The 24,911-nt window shown below is 37.0% G+C and overlaps 1 protein-coding gene across 2 annotated transcripts; it reads left to right on the forward strand.

Moving 5' to 3' along the window:
* Nucleotides 1-2,713: 2,713 nt before the first annotated feature.
* Nucleotides 2,714-24,412, forward strand: LOC110458561 (T-box transcription factor TBX2b-like). 2 transcript variants are annotated; one of them, XM_021510317.1, is made up of 6 exons: nt 2,714-3,308; nt 6,313-6,580; nt 16,352-16,498; nt 16,763-16,839; nt 18,360-18,529; nt 21,988-24,412. In XM_021510317.1, exons 1-6 carry the CDS (start codon nt 2,959-2,961, stop codon nt 23,082-23,084), a joined length of 2,109 nt encoding a protein of 702 aa, XP_021365992.1. In that variant the 5' UTR covers nt 2,714-2,958; the 3' UTR covers nt 23,085-24,412. The 2 variants fall into 2 exon arrangements, with proteins under 2 accessions (XP_021365992.1, XP_021365991.1); XM_021510316.1 differs by having other exon boundaries at nt 2,716-3,308; nt 6,313-6,589.
* The last annotated feature ends 499 nt before the right edge of the window (nt 24,413-24,911 follow it).

Below are 24,911 nucleotides of genomic sequence, written 5' to 3' on the forward strand. Positions count from 1 at the left end.
TGTATGTTAGTTAAACCTTTGTATGTTAGTTAAACCTTTGTATGTTAGTTTAACCTTTGTATGTTAGTTAAACCTTTGTATGTTAGTTAAACCTTTGTATGTAAGTTTAACCTTTATATGTTATTTTAACCTTTGTATGTTAGTTAAACCTTTGTATGTTAGTTAAACTAGACTTATTTTGTTTTCCAAACATAAAATGAACGTTCTAATTCTAATCAGCGACTAATTTACATTTACTAAAATTGTTTTCTATATTTCGATCAACTACTGTTAATACGTTTATGATAAAATTTCATATGAATCAGTTACCAGTAATGAGTGACTACAAACATCGTCGAGCAATTACTAACTTTATTCTAAATAATTGGACTGGATACAATCAATCAATCAATCAATCAACTTTATTGCATTTTCACATCCAATTTACAAGGATCGAGCTGCAAACATCAAACAAACATTGATACTGTATAATGGACAGCAAAAACTACATACTTATGCATTCTGCAAGCCTGCCTTCCTCAGTTCAAATGACTTTTTTATAAAGAGGCTTATTTCATGCAAAAGCTTTGGGTCATTAGATGACAATAATAATATTAAATTTTGTAGATCAGGCAATGATGGGTTAATTATTTTTTTTGAAGAAACGTAGTCCGGATATTTAAATTTATTTTGCATTTAAAGATAAAATGTATTTCATCTTCTACAGTAATGCAGAATTTACATAGTCGGGATTGTCGAGGAATCTTTTTAGATCTACCAGCCTCAATTTCTAAATTGTGGTTGCTTAGTCTCAGCTTTGCCATCAATTTTCTATATTCAAAGTTGGGTAACGATAGTAGTGTTCCTCTGCATACAGAAGGATTCCGTTGATGTTGTCGCACTGTTTAACAGCTGGTTCTTGGTTCTATACTTGTCTTTTGCTATCTAAAAGAGAAAACATATATAATATCGGTGACGGAAGTGTACATTTCCTCTCGTCGATCGTTTTCTCCCAAACGAAAATAACTGAAAACAAGAGTCTGACTAACGCTAGTCCAGTAGGTAGGTGAATGTGCCCCTAGGTCCCAGGTCGTAAATCCTAAATCCCCAGTAGTCCACATACCGCTACTCGTTATATAAGTAAAGCAAACCTCCCTTGCAGCCATAAGTGATTCCGTTGATCAAAATACCTAACTTTCTCTGTTTTGTTTTGTGGCGAATTGAACAAGTATAAAGCTTGTATAGAGGAGCGTGGTCGAGCGGCGCCTCTCCACCCAGACCTAAGTCATCTAGACTCGGGTCTGATCCCTCCACAATACCGAGTCACACCTAGGCTATTTCTTGCTATAGTTTTTAATTGCGTTAACACTTCAACGGTTCAGGGACGATTATTTTCGTAAGTAAGATAATTGGTTTATACCTGCCTGACTAATCAACACCATGTCCCGCGATATCACGATGGTCATGGAAAACACCTTTATCAACCAAATCGCCTAATCCCTAGAATTCGGGCATATTAGTGGCGTTTTGGCGGCGACGAAAACCTGTGTGTGTCTGTGTAAATCGCCAAAGTTATTCAAAACAGAGTGTTAATTCTATAAGATTGAACCATCTGTTATTTTAAACGATTTTAAACATTACATACAAACCTGGGAAGATCAAAAGCGGGACGATAGCTCTAACTATCTCTATATGTGCTTTACATCGTATAAGCTGATAAACCGTCTCATCATTTCATTACAGGAAGAAAGGTGTGGCTCTAATTTAAGAGCTTAACTTCATGATTTCTTTTGATTTTTCATTATTGAAACGATAGACTCACGACGGCGGCACGCGAGTAGATTCAAAGAAAAAAACTTTCACCGATTGTTACAAAAAGATAGTCACATATCAGTACATTTTAAAACATCGTTAAAAGATGGTAAATAGGATGTGTTTTTATTTATTTAGTTTGGTTGGTGTAAGCCAGTTGATAGCACGAGTATCTAGACGGTGTGCTCGAGAGTTAGGGTCGTACTAGGTAGCACGACCCGTGTGTGTAAGCTCCTCATCCCACTGGCGCCCGTGACGTTCGCCTGTTCGTGTCACTGTCTCAACCACTCGCACTTACATCTGTCATTTAACAGGCGCCATACAGGATACGCCCACTTTCAAAATTCATTTTTAGATTTTACGATGATTCATTTTATACTTAGAAACGCATGACTTATGATTTTGTTTCAGATTTCAATGCAACCTGTTCTGTTCTACATTTTTGTTATTTTTTATTTTAAAATATGCTTAAAATGATTGTTAAATCGTACGATATATAATAAAGTCATCTTTGTCTGTGACGTCACAGTATCCCACGGTCCAGCCTGTCAATCATTAAAATATAGGCGTAAATCATGGACAGACCACCGGGGTATTTACGAGAATAACTCGACAGAAAACGACGAACGTTTTAGTAACCATACAAACACTAGACGTCATGCCCGACCGCAACATACAGAAATTCGTTAGCATGATAATTTGAGTGTACAGTGGTGTTTTCTATCAGCGTAAATGTGGGCTTAATATATGATAAAACTTGTTACAAGGCAGAGCGAGGAGAGGAAAGGGGGCGGAGCCTCGTGACAGATCTACACATTACGGAGAGGCTCGAGATGGCGCCGACACGACTGGAGGCCTGATCGCAGGTGGACCTGTCATAACTGCACTTTGCCTGGCGATCCGATTGGTTCTGAAACATGTCAAGTGACCAATCACGGCGCCTTACACATAAGATAGTAAATAGTTTACCGTATACATGCCATATCTGAAGGCTGCGATACCTCAGTACTAACTTGGAGTATGTTAAAACACACGAAACGTGTTATTTGACCACACACCGGGTGAAGTGAGGATACTGACATACCTAGGAACGCTATAACAGTCAGATGTCGTGTTTACATACAGTGTCATAACATTTAATAATTACAGGTGTATTCCCCAAAAAACATGATTTACCAAGGACCACATCCGGATTTAGCCATGACGTATAATCCATTTCTTCTTCACAGACCAGCGGATTACAGCGCCCTGCTGCAGCAGCATTACTTGTCCTCGATGTCCCTCCCCATCCCGGGGGGCATCCCCTCATCCATGCTCCCAAAGTTACAGCAGACCGTCGCCCGGTCGCCCCTCACCCCTGCGGATCTCATTCATCACATGCACCCGAGACCGATTCGGAGTTTAGAACCTCCGGAACAAGATGTCCAGGATGATCCCAAAGTGGACTTAGAAGGAAAGGATATGTGGGAACAGTTTCATAAAGTCGGCACGGAAATGGTCATCACAAAATCCGGAAGGTTTGTATATTTGTTATCTTTTTTATGTTTGAGCCCCGGGATTGTGTTGTAGACGGGAGCCCCTGGAGAGGGTTGTGTGTGTGTGGGTGGCCCCAGTCTGGTACATCTCAGTGTCACAACATTTAGACATTTATATCCCTATAACATATAAATACGGCGACCTCTCAGCAAATCATTAACACCAGGCTTATAATTATCATTTCTTCTGTGTTTATTTATTAACATTTATTAATTATATACGATAGTTTACACCTTACACAGATTGTATCTTATACATGAATTGCAGTTAAATTATAAATTCAAAGAAGAAAATTTCAATAAGGATGAAACGCACTTATATTTAATACATTGTCAAACATGATTGATATTTTCCTTTTTTTAGTATTTTATTATGACGTCATTCGTCATTAAATTATTTCCTTTATCTGTAGTGCATACAATTATCGGGACAGTCGCCTACCGTGTTTGACATCAACGAGTAGTTTAATACATTTTAAAACTTATTAGTATATCGTTTGAATTGTGGCCACTTATAATCTGCGGTCAGCGCCGGTGAGACTCGCGGATTGTCAACAAAGTGTAACCTTGTACTTTGTATGTTGATATGTACGTCCTGTACGACGATCACACACGAGTCCCGACTGACACCGGGATGTACACAATATAGTACAGGCTATTACCGAGCATCACATGCGGATATAACCCATCAAAACAATACAAGTTCATCAGACAGTTTGTTTTAACATGTTTAAAATTATCAAATAAAAAGAAGGTGATGATATTCGAGGACTGCATGGCCCATCTAAACAAAACAAAAATAAACGGAATAAGATATTTAATTTTAACAATACAAAATTTCATTAATACAAGCAATGAGTAGCATTTACGTACAATTAAAAACAATTGGAAAACAAACGAAATTAAATGTTTAGTATTAACTATGCTTAATTTCTACACATACAAGCGAAGTGATGACCTACAAACATCCAACATAATGATGTGTTTGACTACATTGCCGTTTATTACAATTCTATTAATCTGCTTTCAGTTTGGGTTCTGCTATCATACTATTAATAATTATTATTTAGATATTATTCTATCTGTGTATGTTAACATTAATATTTGTTATACAGATACATTTCTTGCGTCTTTATTAACTAATTTAACAATTGTTAATAGCATGTTATCAATTAAGAATCAATTCCAGAATACAACATCGTGTAGATAATTCAAAATTTATCTAACGGATTAAAATTAAAAAAGAAAATATTTAAATTAACTCAGAAATATAACTATTTTTCATAGGTTGTCGCAGAAATTATTATACTCACTTGCTAGTGCTAATTAAATATTAATTATGTACCGACCTACAATTAAGAAATATAAGCATGCTTGTCAAACCTGTTTGAAATGTCGGAAGGGGTAGATTAATAATCCTAATGACATACAGGCTTTTATAATGATAAATAAATCACTGTAAATCAGGGTAGAATCCCCGGAGTAAAGCTGACAGATTGTCTTATATTTATCATATTTCCTATCAATTGCGTGTCATAGAGCCCGTCCCCCGGGACGAACCCACACACCTACCTAATCACCGGGCCCAGCCCCCGGGATGGACACACACACCTTCCTTATCAGCCTCCCGGCCACTTATCATACAACCAACGATAACAATTATAGCCTAAATTAACCTCATCTGTTTCCGTAAATAAAACTGGGCGATACGTTTCTCGCCGTCTTAAACAGATTAGTGTCAACTACATAGGCTGTGCTGGTTTTGATAAAATTCTCTGTTTGTCGGTCGTAATGTCTTATCCTTATGTCATTACACTGTCGCCATATGCTTGTAACTAGAAATGATATTTTCTCTTTCTATAATTATTACGGGGTGTAATTGTAAAACGCATTCCCGTGTTTTCCCTTTAGATTTGTGTTTCTCTCTAGCTTTAATATACGCGTTCTATGTACTGTACTTGTGTTGAGTAAGCCCGTCGTCTGTATACGCCATAAACACACTCTAATTGGTACTGCTTATTTATGCAATGCTTTTTATATATTTATTTGGGGTTTATTTTGTCTGTTAAACACGGGTTTGATAATGCGATATGTGTCGCTGTGATGATCCCCCTCCCTGTACTGGATGGTTGAGGGGCCCAGCGTCACATCCCTGTTATCGGGATAACTCCGTTGGCCGGCTAATTGAGCTTATGTCCTATCCCTGGTGTCACAGATATACTGATTGGGGCTATCAACAACTTCCGAGTACACTCAACACAAGCATAACTAGTTAATTTTAAATATGTATGTTTCCATTTAATTTTAATGAAAATCAGTATAAAATTGGTCTCCTTAAGAAAATTGCTTTTAAGTTATGGCGCTGAATACTTTTAATTTATTATAGATATCACTATTTTATATAACAATTTCCAATTAAGAAATAATAGAATATGTGGTAGTTCGTAGTTGTCTTGGACAAATATTTTATTTATAATTCAAAACAAAATTACTTTTCATTTCTTTAAGGGAAGTTCTTGAGTTATTATTGATATTGTACATACAAGTGTGTAATACACAAGTCAGAATTTAACATATCTCAAATTCATGCTAAATTAATACATTAACTCTCAATAATAGTTCCTGATATTTTAGTTTCATTTTAAATAAGCACTGTTACAATCTGACCCACTGTCTATACATAACCATTGTAAACATATTTTACTAAAGAACAATTTTGCCTGCCTTCCCACACTAGTTAATTGAAAATTGAGTGTGATAACAGATTAAATATTGTATAGTCTCTACATATATTTGTGGTAAATAATGATATTTGCCTAATAAACTGAATTTAATTTTCTGAGTCTTCATATAAGTTTTATAAATCATTTCTGGTAACATATAATAAAAACAAATTAGTTACCACAAACCAGGTAAATTGTTTTGAACAAGTGTCCAGGACACATCACATGACAATATCTTATGACGTTTTTTTGGTTCTGTTTAGGCGGATGTTTCCCCCGTTTAAGGTGCGAGTATCAGGCTTGGACAAGCGAGCCAAGTACATCCTATTAATGGACATCTCCTCCGTGGACGACTGTCGCTACAAGTTCCACAACTCCCGCTGGATGGTGGCCGGAAAAGCGGACCCGGAAATGCCCAAACGGATGTACATCCATCCCGACTCCCCAAGTACCGGTGAACAGTGGATGCAAAAAGTCGTTTCTTTTCACAAACTCAAACTCAGCAATAACATCTCCGACAAACATGGGTTTGTAAGTACAGTAAGTCAATCTTTATATTATTTTTTAATTAAGTTAATTAAGGACATATTTATGGTCAGCCTTTTATGGTTAGTTCGGGTTGTCGGAAGCTTTTGTGAAAATAAAATGTAGTATTTCTTTTTGAATTATTAAATCTGAAAATAAAAACTTAATAAGGCAACTACACTTGAATCAATTGGCTCTAGTGCAATACCGTTTAATGTTTGAAAGGCCACAAATTAGTGTCTCTTTATTCCATTTGAGTGTGATAGTACTTGTAGACCAATTAACGCCCTCGTTAGATAACGCCCGAGAATGGGTGAATGGATGCAGATGGTGCACGGGTGAGGTTAGGCTTTTAACAGCAGTCCAATCTCCGTACATTCCTCTCCACTCGGAAGTCATGTGTACTCCAAACCTGCCTTTGTGTACAAGGACTAAGAACCGTAATGAGACTTATGTAAAAGTACTGGGGAGAGAAAGCCGGATCGAGTTTGGTCCTGTATACTAGCCATGTAACACTTTAGACCGCTTGATAGAACCCGAGATTGTTCAGATGCAAACTAGGATAACTGGACTTCAAAGCGTACACCCAGCCATCAAACTGGCCATCACACGCCAGTCTCCTCAACAAACACCTCAGACAAGTTGCTTTCCTCAGTTTTCGTGCGAGAAAGGCCATATAACAACATAGAAACCCTCTATCACCCAGAACACAAAGTATATAGGCAGGACTGGTTCAGTAGAACTCAAACTTATCTGTGCAGTTTGGTCTCTAGAACAAAAACGATTTTTCATATAGTCTTAATATGAATCGTTTTAACTAAAACAGTATTTTATTAAGAAATAAAGCAGTCAATTTATATATAGAGAAAGAGAGAGAGGGAGAGGAGAAACTACCAGCTTGTGTAAACCATTCTGGTGTTAGTGTGAACACTTTCCGTACGATATAAAGTTTATAAACCCAGACTTATTGGGCAGGGTTTATTTTTCTTATTGATTCCCATATAGAAGTAGTCAATTTTACTCTCAAAAGTTTAATATGAAATACATTGCCTCTCTATGCTGGAGTTCAAGAAAGGTTTCAGTGTGTTGTGAAAGTCCTATCATGGGCCTCTCTAATGAAAATTATTCATTATTATGTCAATATAATAATGCCATTTTCACCAGTTGAAAGTGTAAAAAAAAACACGATAGGATTGTGTGTGGAGATTTTGTGTGATATGGTTGAGAGTCGGTGATGGAGAGGTGCTAGTGGAAACATAGATCGTCCTTGATTAGCTAGACTTGTCACTAAATACACTGAATATTCATAGCTCTTGCCGGCAAACATCGCCCACCTGCCCACAACTAATTATAATTCAAAAGAAAAGTAATTAACTACAACTTAAAATCAATGGGAATCTGCATATAACTGTCGGCGTGGTGTGAACGGAACATGTGTTTGGTTGTGATGTTGCGTGTTACTGGCGAGGAAAGCCGAGTACTGGTCACTGTAATGTTGGAGTCGGAGTAAGGTGTCGCAATGTCCGCAATTATAACACTGAGGCCATCCGAGGGGTATTTTATGTGTGTGACTGCTCACACAACAGCAGACTAATGTAATTATTGGCGTTAGGTCAGTGATAAAGCCAACAAACAGCTGCATCTGGCACCAACCGATACCGTTTTACACCTCGCCGAGGAGGCTCGTGTAAACAGTTTCCACTCCTAATGATCAACGCGAAATTTCATTTAGAGTGATGTGTTAGAATTAAATAAGAAGTTTTTTTTTATCTCATATTGCCGGAAAATTAGTTTTAATATGTCAGTAACAAGGAATTGATGTGGTCCGCCGCGGGACGGGTTGTGTAATGGCGGAGATGAGACGATACATATCCAACACCCCGTTCTTTGTCTCAGTATTTCCAGTTATCACCAGCAGATCGTGATCGAACAGAAAACGGGCACTTTCTCCACTTCCCTTCCCAAATTACTCGCCGTCTCTGTTTTAATGTGAGCATCTGGTCCCAATTATGTCCGGATCAAAGAAAATATTCATATTTACACATATCGAGAGTGACAATTTTTCCGGAATGGATAGCCCGGCTTTGAAATTTAGACTCTGCCAGAAAAAAAAGGAGATAGAACTACATCAAGCTGTGATGATGTAATTAACTCACAGCTTCCGGGGAATAAACCCGTCAGATATAAAAACACCACTCTTAATAAGTCTATTGAAATATCCTTTTGATTATGATTAAGTGTGATACCTACACTAATGAGTTAGGGTAGGATATTAACTGATATTGCAGGCCTCTTACTGGAGGGGCAGGACACGGACTAGAGAACACGAATCCAGAAATTCCTTTCACGAAATGGTTAAATTCCTTCCGTGCAAAAAGAAAATTTAAAGTAAGAAAAGAATTTTGAGGTTTTACAAGGAAATGTGAATGGAAAACCAGCAAAAGGTTTCTGGAGATTTTATCGCCGGAGTAGGTGCCAGGGCTGTCGTTCAAACGACAAAACCTCAAACTTGTGTGATTGCACACAATCACCTTGTGCTGGGTATCAATATTCACCGAGAAACAATAACGTCTTTGTCCAGTAGGCGATAAAAACCTTTTGAAATATGCTGAGTATGTGTCAGAATAATTCAATTAACTAAGTAATATATGACATGTGAGGACCCCGGGGCCTACACCAAACACAAAACAGGACCAGATCAGAGTGGACACAACTGGGTCAAATTACATGTATATAGTATTGCACGACTGTATTTAATTGATATAAATTGATCCCTTACTTTATACAGAATAATTCTAACAACTAGTTCAGTATCATCTAGTACTTGTGCATCGAATGATCATCATAATTTAATAGTAATAAATTATTATATGTTTTAACAGCTTTTCTTACAAATGCTGGTACTCTTCAATCTAAACATCAATTTCATCTTCTTGTTTTCTCTCTTTTTTTCTATCTGTAGCTTCAAAAATGATTTAGTATAACCAACCGATATATCAATATTATATCTGGCTAAGTTGACATTATAAACTCTCCACTACTGCTCTGGTGTAGTTAGGAGGCGTGCTCTAACTTTAGGCAGTGATACATATTTGATGACATAACCCCCCCTGATTTAGGATCCCTCCAGAGTAATTAACATACAGCTCTATGTGTGCAGTGTACTGCGTGCCACCTGTCCTGTTTGTATGTGTACTGGTCTGCTAGGTAATGATGTAGCCCTCAGAACTGACCGGATTAGGTCCTAAATCCGACATCCAAGTCATAGCTCAGGACTGTAGGTGTTTTGATGTAGTAGGGTGGCACTGGCCAACGGTCAGATCTGTCCGAAAAGTCGCCAGCCAGACTGGTGAACAACACTTCGGAACAATGTGTGACTAACGACGGACAGGTCGCTTACGTCAAATATAACGACAGGTTCCGGGGTGACAGGTCAAGTTTTGTAATATTAATATTACACCCATTCGTTCTATCAATATCTGCAGCTCTGAATCGCCTCATACACACCACAGACGTGTATACAACGATCACAGCACAGACTAATAAACGACAGCTAGGATACATATAAGGAAAATCAATTGACTAGCTTACAAGTGTAATAAAAGTACAATGTCTAAAAACAATATCCTCCAGATTGATCTGTATTGTATTGCTAGTATTAGAAATTATCATCAAAATATAGTTTAAACAAGTCAGGGATGTGTAGGACATCTCAGGACAGGACATCCCTGAACAAGTACACTGAATTTATTAAAGTAAATTCAATAATAAAAAAAAAGACAGAAAATTATTTAATGATAATTTAATTTGTTAACTGAAAATTAATCAGCTGTGGTAATTATCATTTTATTTTGAATTTAATTCTATCCTTTGATATGTTATCAACTTTGTCTCCTTTCTATTAAAAGCATGATAGAAATTGAAGATTCAATGAGTATATATCACATGTATAGCTGTTTACTTATCTAAAAAACAAATTAACAAACATAATTACACAGAACAAATAAAAAGTTTTATATTAATTATCAGGGGGATAACTTATTATAAAAAAATAAATAAGAGCCGATGTAGTGTGAAGCTGATCTTAAACTATAATTAGATGATTTGTGGTTGGGATTTATATTAAATCCTGCAGGTTATGTAGATTTTATTTATTTCAAAACACTTTAAATTGCTAACAGGACAAATATCTCAGCATAAATAATACAGGATTATTATGTTAAATATCGTTTAGAATATCTCTATGTTAAAACATGTAGAATTTTATTTCACAAGTAGTAAATAATTTAATTTTCAATGTACCAAATGAAGCAGAGGAAAATATCTGTATATCAAATGTGGAACATATTGTGAAATTCACTATACAGGTATGAATTGTAAATTTATGAATAAACAGTTATACTTGTATAAATGTCCAGGTACATATTTATAATTTATACCTGTAGTAATAACATATATACATTAAGTTTATAACTGTTTAAGGAACTATTTATTAATCATTTACATTTAATTCCTATTTGATAAAATAAAGATCTATGATTTATTCCAGTGTATTGACATTCTACATTTATAATATACATTGTATATACCTGTTTTATAATTATTTATACACCTAGAGTAAAATTATACATTTTAACATGTACTTGATTGATAAAATAGTATTTGTTATAATTTACATGCATTACAATGCATTCTTAATGTATGCATCACACTAGTATAGTGTTATGCATTTATAAAAAAAAAAAAACCATCATGAAATTAAACTTCTATCATAAATACCAGTATAACAAAGGTATAATTTCTTTAAATAGGAATAAAAGGTAAATGTAAATTTATTACAATTCTAGTAATTCCGAAATATAATATATATGATGAATTAATACCTTTCAGATACTATATAAAATGACTGTGTGTTAATGATCTAATCACCTGTGGTATTATCATATTTACTTGCAAAATAATCTTGGATTATGGGCTGTTGGATAAATATTGTTAAAGAAAATGGTGTACATATAATTTTTTAAAGCATGTGCAGTTTCAGAAAAAAAAATGGTTAACTAATTTCTGTAAAATTCATAGTGTAAAGGCCTATATCGAACATGAAGTGATGTAGAATTTCGATATATAATCGATAACGAATTTTATTTTTTTATTATAAACTGATATAGAAAGTATAATTTCAATACATAAATTCGATGCCTTTATGACCAGACCTTGGGGAGACGAGTCATTGATATGGAGAACTCCTGTAATTGGCCAGCTTTACAAAGGATTGGCTCTGTGGAGACACTGGATAGGGAGGGAGGAACTGCATCAATGAGTCCGTCAATAGGAATAATGACGGCCTATTGTCCAGAATCGGGTGGCCTCTGGTCAAGATTGGCCACAGTAACACAGACTGGTCAGCCGTCTATAGTCATTGGCTGGGTGGTCCTTGTGAATATCCAGTGACCAGGCAGATGGTCGAGCTTTGTTAAAAAACAAATAGGAATTTTATTGTTAAAATTGTAGGAACCAATAGCGGGTTTCCTATTCAGTTAGCGTCACGTCGGACTTAGATAGCGATTCCTAATTCTAATCTAATTCTCCGTGTCACATACCACATTCATTTAATAAAATTAGGTTCTTATGACCAACTGGTTGTTTTTCTATCGATAATGTAAAATTTTAATTTGTAACCGAGAAATATGTTTATTTTCACTAGAGATAAGTTGACTGTAGTTGTGCAGTATTCCCGCCTATGCAGACACATTGTATGGCTTTGCGATATATTTAAATATGTTTGTCTTCACAAAGGTTTTTCTTTGCATAAGTTTGCCAGGGTTAATGATTCATTTGTTATAAATCTATATGTTACAAAACATCATTTTCGATATCGGATGCTCAGTCATCTGTGTCCGATATCAAATGTTCTGTCATCTGTGTCGGACATCGGATATTCTGTCATCTGTGTTATATCTCGAAAGTTCAGTAAGCTGTGTTATATATCGAATGTTCAGTAAACTGTGTATTACTAGATTGTACATCCTGTTTTCTATGTATGCCCAAGGTTCCAAACAGCTAGGTAAAGTGTTATTGTTTGAAAACAAAATTACATAAGCATTACTTTCGAGAGTGGCCGATGTTAGATCTCCCTGCTCTGGTAGTAGTGCAATTATTTGGTACAGGAAGAAAGGCTGCGTTTCAGCAGCGGTTATAACGGGACGTTGTCCTGGAAGACCAGCTCAGACGGTCAGACGACGAGGAACATTTTACCGGTCAGACTTCAGCATCTTAAAACGAAACCGAATGCTATTTTCTGATTTAATAACACTCGGCATCAAATATAAATCCGGCAGCCATGGAACAAACGTTCCTTTGACGCCCTTTGAAAGGTGTTTCAGGAGATCATCAATTGATCTGGAAATATTCCGAAAATAATTTATTAAAAATAATTGATCGTTGTTCTAGGTGTCTGTTTATTAAATGATGCAATTTCGTGACTTTATTACATTGAACGCTACAAAATAATACAAATGAAATTGAATATCATTTTGTTTTATTTTTGTTCAAAAACTCGGAAACAAAGTGGTATTTTGACGAAAGTTTTTGACAGAATCCTTTCTATAAGTGTACAAAAACAACGTCTGGTGTCTGAGTGTTTTAGGGCTGATTTAGACCTCATTCGCTCGTCGTTTCATCTCTCCTTTAGAACAGTTCTGTTCTATGATTCTGAGTGTGGATTGGCCGCCTTTAGTCATACGGCGCCATGGCGAGTGCCTAATTGTTCACCAACACTCAAACGCTCACGCATGGTCAACTTGAACCGATATTCAAGATTCATTTTCCCTTGCTCTATATTTGTTCTTGCGTAAAATATTATTACAAATTTTGAACAGAGATTATAGCTTCAGTCATCTGTGAAACCATTTAGAAAGTAATGAAATACTTCTTTTCTTTTTATATTAAATAACTATTAGGTAAATATTGAATACGTATTTAAGCGTTTCATGCCTAGCCCTTAAGTCTAAGGCTGTATATCTATTGCTCAAACTCAGCCCGAGCCTTTGTCAGACAGCCCTATCCAATTCTTGCTCCAGGGTATTGTCAGCTTTAATCAGCTATCATGCGATGTGAGCAGGGAGCGACTAAAGCAAAATGGAACGGCGGTCGAACCAATATACGGACAGCCGACAACACACCACACGACTGTGTTAAACAAAAAAAGAGTCGGGAAAACAATACATCAAAACGTGGCAAATTAAAAGCTATGGATTTAAAAAGGTTTTTTTTTAAATCAATATTTTTAAAAATTGATTAAGACTGTATCAATTTTGTTAACAAATCAAACCATAACGTGCTATAGTGTGATTCAAAATAAGGCATTTAGATTTACTAGAATTTGTTTTAAATGGTTGAAGTTTCATCATATTAAATGAAATACTTTCAAAATTTATTCTAAATCTAGACAATCTAGACATAGAGTTACAGTTTTGTGGTAATGCTAATCTAGACACGAACATAGTGATTATAATTGTGCACATGAGCTTTAAAAACCCTAGCAACATATTAAAATTAACTGACAAACCTAGATTAATTTGCAATTACGTTGAATGATGTTACCGTTAATTTTTGTAACCCGTTGAATTGTGTATCTTTTTTGAGAAAGGACATTCAAAAGGTTGATATTACTTGTGCGGCAGGAGGAGATCCGGATTACATTGATTTTTATTGCAAAGCAATGACACATTTATTGGCACCGTGATCAAATATATTTCTACGAACAAATTGTGACGACATATCCCTGATACGGCCTGACGCATGTCGTAAACAGACTAGCATGTACGTACGGCGAACACTTGTAACGCTGTCGTTAATATCATTTAACTTATATAGCACAGGTTTAAACATAAACCCCTAATAGGTACAGGACATATATCTATTGTTGATTAAGACTTTGGCAATCAGAGACAATGATATAATAACAGGGTTTGATATGTACTGTACAAGTCGTAATTATAATAATAATAATAATGATTTACAACATTTATATAGCGCCCTATATATAATTTTTAAAATTAGTCTAAAGCGCTTTAAAATTATTTTATTTTTTTTAGAAAATTCTCGTTCTCAATTTGATTTAAACATAATGCATGTACCCATATTGTTGCCAGGAGGTCATTATTTCATCCGGACGAAAGAAAATAATAGCTACTATTGAATAAAATATTCTTATATTTGTATATTCGATTCCTATGAACAGGAAGCTTCTTATCAAGTTGTTACTGAAGTATATTTCATGTACTTGTTTATCTAAATATCAGCAATAAAGTCAATAAATATATTTTCATCAAAGAATTTAAAGTAATGGTTCGCGGAGTATCCCGACCTGTGATAATGTAGGTCATTCGCCTGACATGTTAGTTTGTATAGCTTTCGTCAGGTTATATTTTCGTGTCGTTGGATTAATCCTGCTACTGGCGTAGACAACGAACTACTGTGTTTTCTGGTGGCACTAACACATTGCAGACCCAGATCGCCATAGTATATATTTGATTAAGATCGATCACAGATTGGTCTTTTTGTGAGAGAAAACACTTGGATGCAAATGAAAATAAAAGTTCTGTCCACTCCTGACTGAAATCCTGGGGGGGCTTCGGATGACAAATAATGTATGGGAGAGAATAAATAGTCTCGAGGCCGTGGTCTCGAACGTGGCCACCAGCATTGGGACTCGATGGCAACAAAGACCATTATACATATGGACTGTGATAATATTTTCTTGCGGCACTTAATTGTATGTTGCTAGCTGGCTACATGTGTGATGTAATTAATTAAGAAACACAGGTGCAAACTGCATCACCTTGAATAAACAATCACCTTTGAACACCGAGCGTGGCCCTGTCCCGCAGCATAGGGTCTAAGATAACCTGGACAGATAACACCCTGTCTGGCGCTCTCAAATCTCCGATACAACCAAAAACACTGCTAATTGAAACCGTAATTGTATATGGGTTGACTGTTAGACTTTGATTTCTCTTTTTTTTTCTCTCAGTCAAGACAGTTTGTTTCATTTCTTACATCTTTGAGTTTTTTAGTGTCTAATGACATGACTGTACGATTTCAATTTTTGATCACAGGTAGGCCTGCTTAAAGATTTTATTTAATTTGCCCACACAAGTGTTATGGTGTATAACACCTGCACTAGTGTTTTTGTTTACAGTTGTACCATAACGCTGAAAGTAAATAATTGAAATGATAAAATAGTGGGTTCAAAAGGAATGTCGTATAGATCTGTTTAATAGATGTATGATACCGTATCTCAGGAGATGGTGGGGTGTTTTTTACCTGTTCAGGTGCTCGCCCGGAATCACGATCTAAGCTCGCGCTTTGTTCATTACATTTATAAGGTCGTATGCACTTTTGAACTTCGGAAACGGTTTTCTTTTCCACTGGAACGGGTCTTAATAATTAATCCACGTATTTGTTCTTGTGGTTGAGGTTCCTAGCGGATTAATTTTAGACCCGAGTTGTTTAATTATTGATTGATCGTGTGATAGTTCAGGAAATACATAATTTAGTATTTGACAATGAATCTGGGTAACAAAAATAGAACTTGGGTCAGAGATTTGATAACAGGTCTGATTTATTACAAAACCGCAAATGGAATTCCATGATTGCCTTTTTATTGCCTTTGTAATAGTTGGTTTTAACGGTAAATAACTTTGACACGATTTTCTTCTGCTCAGTTTTACATGAACATTTTACTAAAAGTGTTGTTTTTTTAATATTTTTCAGACGATACTGAATTCCATGCACAAGTACCAGCCTCGTTTCCATTTGGTGCGCGCCAACGACATCCTCAAATTACCCTACTCCACTTTTAGGACGTATGTGTTTAAAGAGACTGAATACATAGCAGTTACTGCCTATCAGAACGAAAAGGTACGATATCGAATTATTTCTACCGTCAAACTCACACAAATGCCACGATTTTACCATGTTTTAATGCTTTTATATACGATATAGTATGTTGGTTACTGGAATTTGAGGCCATAAAAATACACGTAATCTTATTTTTTTATTGTTTCTAATAGAAGGTTATGGTTCAGATATATTTTATATGACGGGAATAAGCTTCCAGTATAAAGAGTATATTTTGAATAATTTTACATTTGTTTATTCAAAACATCAATATTTATATTTCAGATTACACAGCTGAAAATCGACCATAATCCCTTCGCTAAAGGGTTCCGAGATACCGGAAGCGGAAAGAGAGAGAAAAAGTAAGTAACCTTTTGCCCGCCCCCTCTTTATCACCGTAAGTAAAGACACGTAACGGTAGAGTAACCAGACACCATAAAAGGACATTATCAATAACGGACCACACATTGCATTGATTTGTCAATATTACCAGAGGCTCTTTGCAGGGATGGGACCACACTTGAGTTAATTTGTGCACTAGAGGGTATGGACAGGGGAGGCCCGCATTTGTCAGTAACTCGACTGTTTTTTCAATACTGGCACGGGTAGAGTAAACAAACCACAAACCTGTGTGACAATTCAATTTAACGCGATAGTTGTCAGTTATTGTGGAGACACTCACACCTTGTTGTATGTCAGATGACATGCCTTCGATAGAGACTGAAGTAAAGCTCCAGGCCACCACAGTGTAACCGATACACTTGGCCTGTGGAGACCTGCTACTATCCTGTCTAATAAACTCTAGTCAGCTCAGCTGTATACCCGTCCTACCCTGTTAATTATACCCGAAAACCACCACAATAAACTTCACAGCACCTCGCGCCGTTAACATCTCACTCCGGGCTGACAGGCGAGAAGACGAAACACCCCTCATCATTACAACGGTGCTATCAAGTCGCTACTGTACCTGTAAATAGAGTGACGATTGGGTGGATCTATATGTGGGGGTTGTGTGATATCCCCTCCGTTATTGTAATCAGTGTATCCCTACTTATTTATAACGGGTATAAATTATGAAAAACACCCATAATCAAAATTATATGCTACGGTATAATTTTCTCTATCTAAATATGTTTTTCTCTACAGGAAATAAACAGACTGATGTTATATTTATTAAAAAATAAATTAAAATCTTTACTAACAGACCTAATAAAATCATAATTAGGCTTCCTTCTTAAGTAAGTTACAATCCCTAATATGAACTACGACTTCCGTATACCCTTATCCGAATGACTCCCTATAACTTCCGGAAATCCTCCCCCACTGAGTAGATACAAATACTATAGGAATTTCCAGGACTGCCAATAGAAGTAACAAGTACATGGGGTTTGATAAGGGTAGCTGACGACCGACTCGTGCCAGCAACATTACTCAACGGTGTGTGAATAGGGAGAGGAGGGCCGACATTGTTCTCTGTCCAGTTCGTCGTCCCCGACCGGAACATGTATCCCGTGTAATAGAGAAATGTTAGACATAGTTACTGGGATTAGAAGGACTATCAAACTCTGTTTTGGTTGCGACTGGACATAGACAATATGGCCACAGCGTCACGAGGGGTGCCAAAGTTTGTGTGAGTTTATCTCCTCACAAAGGCCACCCTCTCAAACTAGCTCGGTTGCTAGCCAGAAAATGGCTACTAAAGGACCCTCAATGAAATGTCTCGTCGAAAGTCTAGCTTTATTTACAGCCATTTTCGTTTTAGTGTAAAACTTTTCAATCAAATGCTAAGACCAAAGAAAACAGTTCAAACCCTTCATTTCACTGTGACCTTCCTTATGTAAACCATTTGCTCTTAATAATGATTTAATGTGGTTATTTTCAGACGTTTGATGTTGCAATCTTCCCAGCAACCCTCGGCAGTCACACCGGACGGTCGCAGGGACGACATACATAGCGAGGATGAGGACGACGCGGAAATATGTGTTGATGATCCGGATGACGGACTTGACGATGCGGAATCGGTCCCAACAATGAGCTCTCGAATCATAGAAGGTATGTATACATTCAACAGATCACATTGCGCTAAGTAAATTTGTAAATAAATGGGCGGGGATAGCGAATTACTGGCGGCGCCTCTCACAGGCGCGGAGCTGAGCACCATGTCTTATTGAGCAAACATTGAAGGGGCCCTGTGAACCAGAGGTGCCAGGAACCGTTCTCCTCGCCTCGCTGATTGATCAAGTAATATGAAGAGTCGGACATATATTTGCACCCCGTAAACCTGGCACTCCCCGATTTACTCGAGTCTCCTTGTTAATGGGTAGATATCTTAGAATCAATAAACCATAAAAAATAAATCGATATTTATATATCCATATTATGAGATAGTGTTTATTAACATAGGCTGATTAATATATCATTGAAAATTAAGATTGTCGAGAATTATTGGAAAGCTTTTGGACATTTAAATCTATTACGTAGAAATAATGTTATGTTTATTCGAAGGTGTCTGCATTTATGCAGAAAGACAAAAAAAATCATTCGTGAATTAAACTTTAATTTTTTGACAATTATATATCCAGTTTAATTTGACTTAGTGGTGTGATAAGGCTTCAAATTCTGACGTTGTGGTAAACAAGGCAGTTTAGATGTTTTGTTTGCCAACAATCTCACCAATGCAGACGAAGCCTTCTACATAAACAGATTCTTATACTTTTTGTCTGGTTTCCTTCTGCACCAGTCAAGGTTGTGAACATTTATGCTAAATAAGGCAACATACATCTGATAAATTTAATGTTTAATGACACTCACAGAAGAAACACATTATTTGCTGAAAAATTTGTGCAGTAAAACAATTATAGGAATTATAGGAGATAAGTTCTGTAATTGTGTTTGTATGAGTGTGCGGCCCCTGACCCCGGGGCCCCGGGACATGATGGGTTTAAAGGTTTAAAGGACACCCAGATAACCTGCTCTGTCTGGCGTCGCCGACAAGTGTGCAGTGTATCGGTCGAGAAAGTGTTTCTACGCTATCCCAAACGTAATTGTAATTTCGGTATGGAGCCGAAATGTTGTTAAGAGATAAAACCCTGCCGGGGCAGATACGCAGGGCGACAATTATGGGCAATTCAAAAGATATACATCTGGAGAGAAAGTCGTTTTCTTGTTGACAGTGCGACCCGCCAATGTTGATACCTTTACTTTTAATTATAGCCGCCACTGATCGCGTAACGCAATCATATCTACTTGTAATTGACATTCGCCAGAGATCGTAGGAACTGTCGCTTAAAATTGCACCCACCGTCGGCATAGGAATTCCCATATCTATCACGGTAAATAGTCCCGGCATTTAGGGGAGTATTTAGTCTAGGCGGATGTTCTTCCGCGCTCGCACTTGACGTGCACAGTGAAGGCGATATGTGTGGCATTCCTGTCTCGTGAATGGCGTGCTTATCATGACAGTCCTGTCTACCCCTGTCGGGCTCCGACACTTTTTGACAACACGATAACAGCTTAAAGTTCCAACTCCATTACAACTCTGGTGCCGTACACTTCAATTTCGATAGACCTTGTGTGCCAGCCGCTGCAGTCACAAATTACTCCGCGGCGTCAAAGTAGGGCCTATCACTAGATCAGAGTAAGATAGAGCTCTTTCACTGAAATTATGTTTATTTATTTTTAGAGATAATCGGGTTTGTTTACCTAATTACAGACATTATGTGATGAGAATGTTTGGTTTATGGAGAAATATATCAGTATGCCAAAACATTTTGTCGAAAACAATATTGTGATATTTTTAGGATAATAAGCTACATATGCAGGTTACGCAAAAAACGCACCGCACGTAATATATTTTCATCAATACCGGAAAAATGTTTGACAAAGCTTCCCTACTTCGTACAGACTACTTTAAAGTTGGTTGTTACGGACTACACGTTAACCCCTATGTTTGACCTCTATGCTACATCTTATATGCTATTATAATAGTTAATAGTTATCCGTGAGGTTTTCTTGATGATACGACCATGTCGTTGATGTAACGGTAAATGCAATATTTTGTAATTCCTAAAATAGGATTAGGCGTTAGATAGGTGGAGTAGAGATCGTGATTTGTCAAGTTACCGAGTGGTTCTACGTAAGTGTTTCTGCTTAGTATAAGGGGATAATGTGGGTGATAATGACCGACCCGATAGCTTGGTCTGTTTGTGTCCGGTTAGGTGAGCCGGGGATTACTTACATTTTATCATAACTCCGTCAAACATGTACAAACCTTATCACGTCTAATCACGACCCACTGAAAGAACTCGGCTAATTTAGATAACATTGGATATTTAGCGAAAACTTGACGAATCCTTTAATCGATGATAATTATGAACCAATTTAACTGTAAGTTTACAAACACTGTTTTCAGGGAGCTAGATTCCCGGGAACGTTACACATTTTATCAGGATATTTGTACAAACGTGGATAAGAAACTAAACAACAACAATGGTGTTAAATGTCTCGACCTATCGCGTCAAATGTGACGTAACAGCTATTAACTCGTACCCTACGTCTATATCGGAATTCGACGTTGTATAGGCCTCCCTATCAACATTTCAGTGTTGTCATAGTGCGAAATTAATCTGAAAACGAAAAGTCACAAAAGTAGAACGACAGCAACACTGCTAGGGTTCAATTAATTTTAATGTTGTTAGAATCCTGGACAGGTAAATATATGCATATTACTTGGTGGGTATAATATACTTGCAGATATTTCACCTGTACAGTATACCTGCAGACATCTCACCTGTTTGCTTAAATCCTTAAAATGATGAACTGCAATAAAGACATTTCTACTTTTCAATATTAAGACATTAAAAAGATAACATCTAACACTTCAATATACAAGAAAGAGATGGTGTCCTGTGTCACTTGATAGCGATCAGACTAGAAATTACTTGATTCAAAAATTTCAATAAAGAAATTGTAAAACCCCGAAGCGGCATCTAACGGAATCATTAAAAGTGGGTTTTTTTTTAAAAACATTTCATCTTTTGATAAAGCGACCATTGAAACAGACTGGCGCATTGCTCACTGTAGGTGTCGGGGGGAGAAAGGCGACTGTAAGGTGCTGTATTACTCGTGGGGTATGGGGCACCTCCTCTCAATACACACTGTCAATTGGCGGCCACTTGCTTTGTCAACTCATTTAACTGTGTCTATATAGACAGTCTCGGGGAATAATTGGGTTTACGTGAGGGGCGGCGATGTCTATTCTTTCGAGTATGGCGAAAGGTGTGAGACGGAGGTAAACAGATCGGAGTGTTTGTAATGTGTTACAGTGTGATGTGAGCGGACCACCTCGCTGCTAATCTCCTTCTCTGAACTTGTACACTTTGACAATTCACCTAGTTTCAGAAAAAAAATCAATTAGAGGTCGTAAAACGAATTCAGATTGAAAATGAACATTCTTAAGTTATACTTTAAATTGATTATAAAATAAAAAATAGATTGTTTGTGTGTTTCAGAAGCTCAACGACTTCGATCGGAAGAGACCCTCGCACAACAGGCACTCGGGCGAAATTCGCCATCCCCTGTTCTGGAGTCGGACTCTAGTTCAAGTGAACACGAATCAGCTGTAACGTCTGCTCCAGAATCCAAATCTACGGAAAGACACACAACCCCGACATCATCATCGGAACCAATCGTGACGTCATCTGTTCATACCCAACAAAAAGACTTTCTATCACGTGAACAACATTCACCTCTAGCCACACCACGTGACTCTATATGTGACTCACCACGTGACCACGAAACATCATCTGTGAAATCAGCAACAGAAGAAAGACTTTCTTCTCCCCATTCAGAGCTAGGACGATCCCCTTATGGTTCTGAAGGCCGCGTTTGTAAATCTCCTGACAGGTCGATCAAAGAGCACAGTCATTTCTCGACCAAAGATCACACTAGTCCTCCAAATGTCACAGTCATCCAGCCGTCCGTGACGCATCCAATATTTCCATACCTATATCCGTACAATACATCGGCATCCTCATTACCATACCCAATGAGTCATTTGCTTTCTGTAAATTCGTCACTTCCGACAGCACTGCCATTTCTTCCTACCTCTGGACACACGGACTTAAGTAGCCATTTACCTCATACGCATCCAAGTGCGCATGCGTTATCTGCATTAGGTCAGCTTTCGTTTCCTGGTCATCATTTGTTGCAATCGAGTTATTCTAGTCTGAGTCCGTCAATGAACGCTGATAGTGCTCTGTCTCCGCCATCGTCCCTAGGACCAATTTTTCCCTCCCGGAGCAGCCCTCGATTCACCCCTTACTCCTTACCTACGACTAACACCACCATGGTATCGAGTACGTCACCTGTTGCGGCGCCGGGCCTCCGTATCAGTGCTCACTCTCCACCCCATTCTTCGAGTGTTGGGGGAATCTCTCGACCTTCACCTATTCGACCACGTAGTCCGTTGTCGTCTCGCATGCCTCGCCACATTTCTCCAATAGCAAATCCAAACAGTGAACTCAAAAGCATCGAACGCATGCTTAATGGTTTGGAAAGGAAACGGCTGGCCAATCGCGAGAGGCAGTCTATAGACAGTGCTAATTGAAAGGTTTGATAGTGACAATGGCGGGTACCACCGACCCGTGCTCTGACCACGACGATGTGTACGCCGATTACCCCGGGTTCATGCGGTACCACATCAAATAACGGCGAGTGCTGGACAATCATATGGCTGAAGGCTGGTAGTTACCAGTAGGATTTACAGCATATCACTGAGTGGATGACAATACGCTGGAGTAGATCACATTACATGGTTACACTCTATGGACTCAACACTAGAACCGTTTGAATTAATCTGCTCCATACCGCGGGTACATTCGGTGACTGTGTCGTCAAGACTCTGTTAATGTGCAGAAAGTAGTGTCGTCTCCGTAGGAACGTTTACCGCGTGAGACATGTGCTAAAAAAAATAGTGCAAGTGAATTCCAGAAATGTCAGTAGCTGAACTAAAGCTGCTAGGCTACAAAGAGTCATTTAATTTATTTCATACTGTTAGATATTAAAATGTAGATTAATCAATATTATTATGTTAAAAATGTGTTTTGGGTTGCGACAGATTAGCAGATACGCAATACTAGACTTTAATATTTACCACTATTGTATGGGAGCCGTGCAGATATCGATTATAGGAGGTATGTGTCTAGAACTGTATAAACACTTCCTTCTCTGACGTCTGATTGGTTGGCTAACCGTAACGTCATTCGTCTTTTCCTCAGGTATAACGTTCTAATCGTATCGTTTGTCTTTCATTGTATTCTTTTGTTATAAGAGTGTATACTTTTTTTACTTCGATCTCAGCCGTATCAGTTCCGTTTCGTTCTTTGTATGTTTTTATTTGTTTTAAAGCTTCTTGCAAATGTGTTATTGTGTTTACATAGAAATTTGTGTTAACATCTGTCTTCAAATTTTCATAAACAATTGTAAAGTTTAACTTGATGCCAAAACTACTTTAATAAAATATTAACCTTTTCAATGTTTATATGTAACTACAATGTATTACAATTTCAGTAAAGTTCTTTCGAGAAATAATGACAATTTTATATTTCATTCGGAAATTTAATAAAGCATTTTTTATTTTTTTTATACAAAACTAGAAAAAATATCAGTTAAAGTTAAATTAGATGGAAATCTGCCGGGTGATCACTGCTAGTTCTTTGTTCTGTTACCTCGATATGTGCTTGTTTTATCTGTTGCAAATCAATGTTACAAATATTTCATTTTCTGCAAAAGTTGATAAAAAATACAATAAACTGTATTTGAAAATACTTCTTTGATATTGTAGTTTTTTGTTTCTTGATATTGTCCTATGGTTGTTAATGCAATCTGAGCATGATTGCATTCGATCGTAAACTATTTATATTCATTTCTCTTAGGATCCATAATAAAGTACTTCTGTTAAATGCTGTGGAATGGTCACTGTGATGTGATGGATTAGCACTGTAAACGGTTAACATGCTGTATTACAGGTAATACAGCATATAAGACACTTTATGATATAATGAATTAAATTATATGACAACAATACAATTAAGTATTATTTAAAAATAAAAAATAGAAATGATAATTATTATAACCAGTGATATCTTAATTCATTGACATTCTCCATATAATATTAAAACATAATCTTATATTATTGTAATGGTTATGTGTTGTTAAATGGAAGATTTTGATTCATGTGCGAGGCAGAATGAAGTCTGTTTAAAGATTTGTTTTTCATTTATTGTGTAAATGATTGTAAGAAACGAAGCAAATTGTCATACTAGTAATATTCTAATTAGAATGGATATAAAAATGCTTTTTTTTCTGGGAGTGTAAGATAAAATGTTGAAGAATACATTCCATAAATCTTGTAGCAACTATTTTACCCAGGGAA

The sequence above is a fragment of the Mizuhopecten yessoensis genome, unplaced genomic scaffold, assembly GCF_002113885.1.
Source record: "Mizuhopecten yessoensis strain PY_sf001 unplaced genomic scaffold, ASM211388v2 scaffold9651, whole genome shotgun sequence".
Taxonomy (NCBI): Eukaryota; Metazoa; Mollusca; class Bivalvia; order Pectinida; family Pectinidae; genus Mizuhopecten; species Mizuhopecten yessoensis.

What these genes read in the sequence shown, in the direction of transcription:
- LOC110458561 (XM_021510316.1), top strand. Translation starts at nt 2,959, where the DNA reads ATGATTTACCAAGGACCACATCCGGATTTAGCCATGACGTATAATCCA. An exon ending in GTCATCACAAAATCCGGAAG is followed by an intron (nt 3,309 to 6,312) that starts GTTTGTATATTT and finishes GGTTCTGTTTAG; the next exon opens with GCGGATGTTTCCCCCGTTTA. An exon ending in AGCGGAAAGAGAGAGAAAAA is followed by an intron (nt 16,840 to 18,359) that starts GTAAGTAACCTT and finishes GGTTATTTTCAG; the next exon opens with ACGTTTGATGTTGCAATCTT.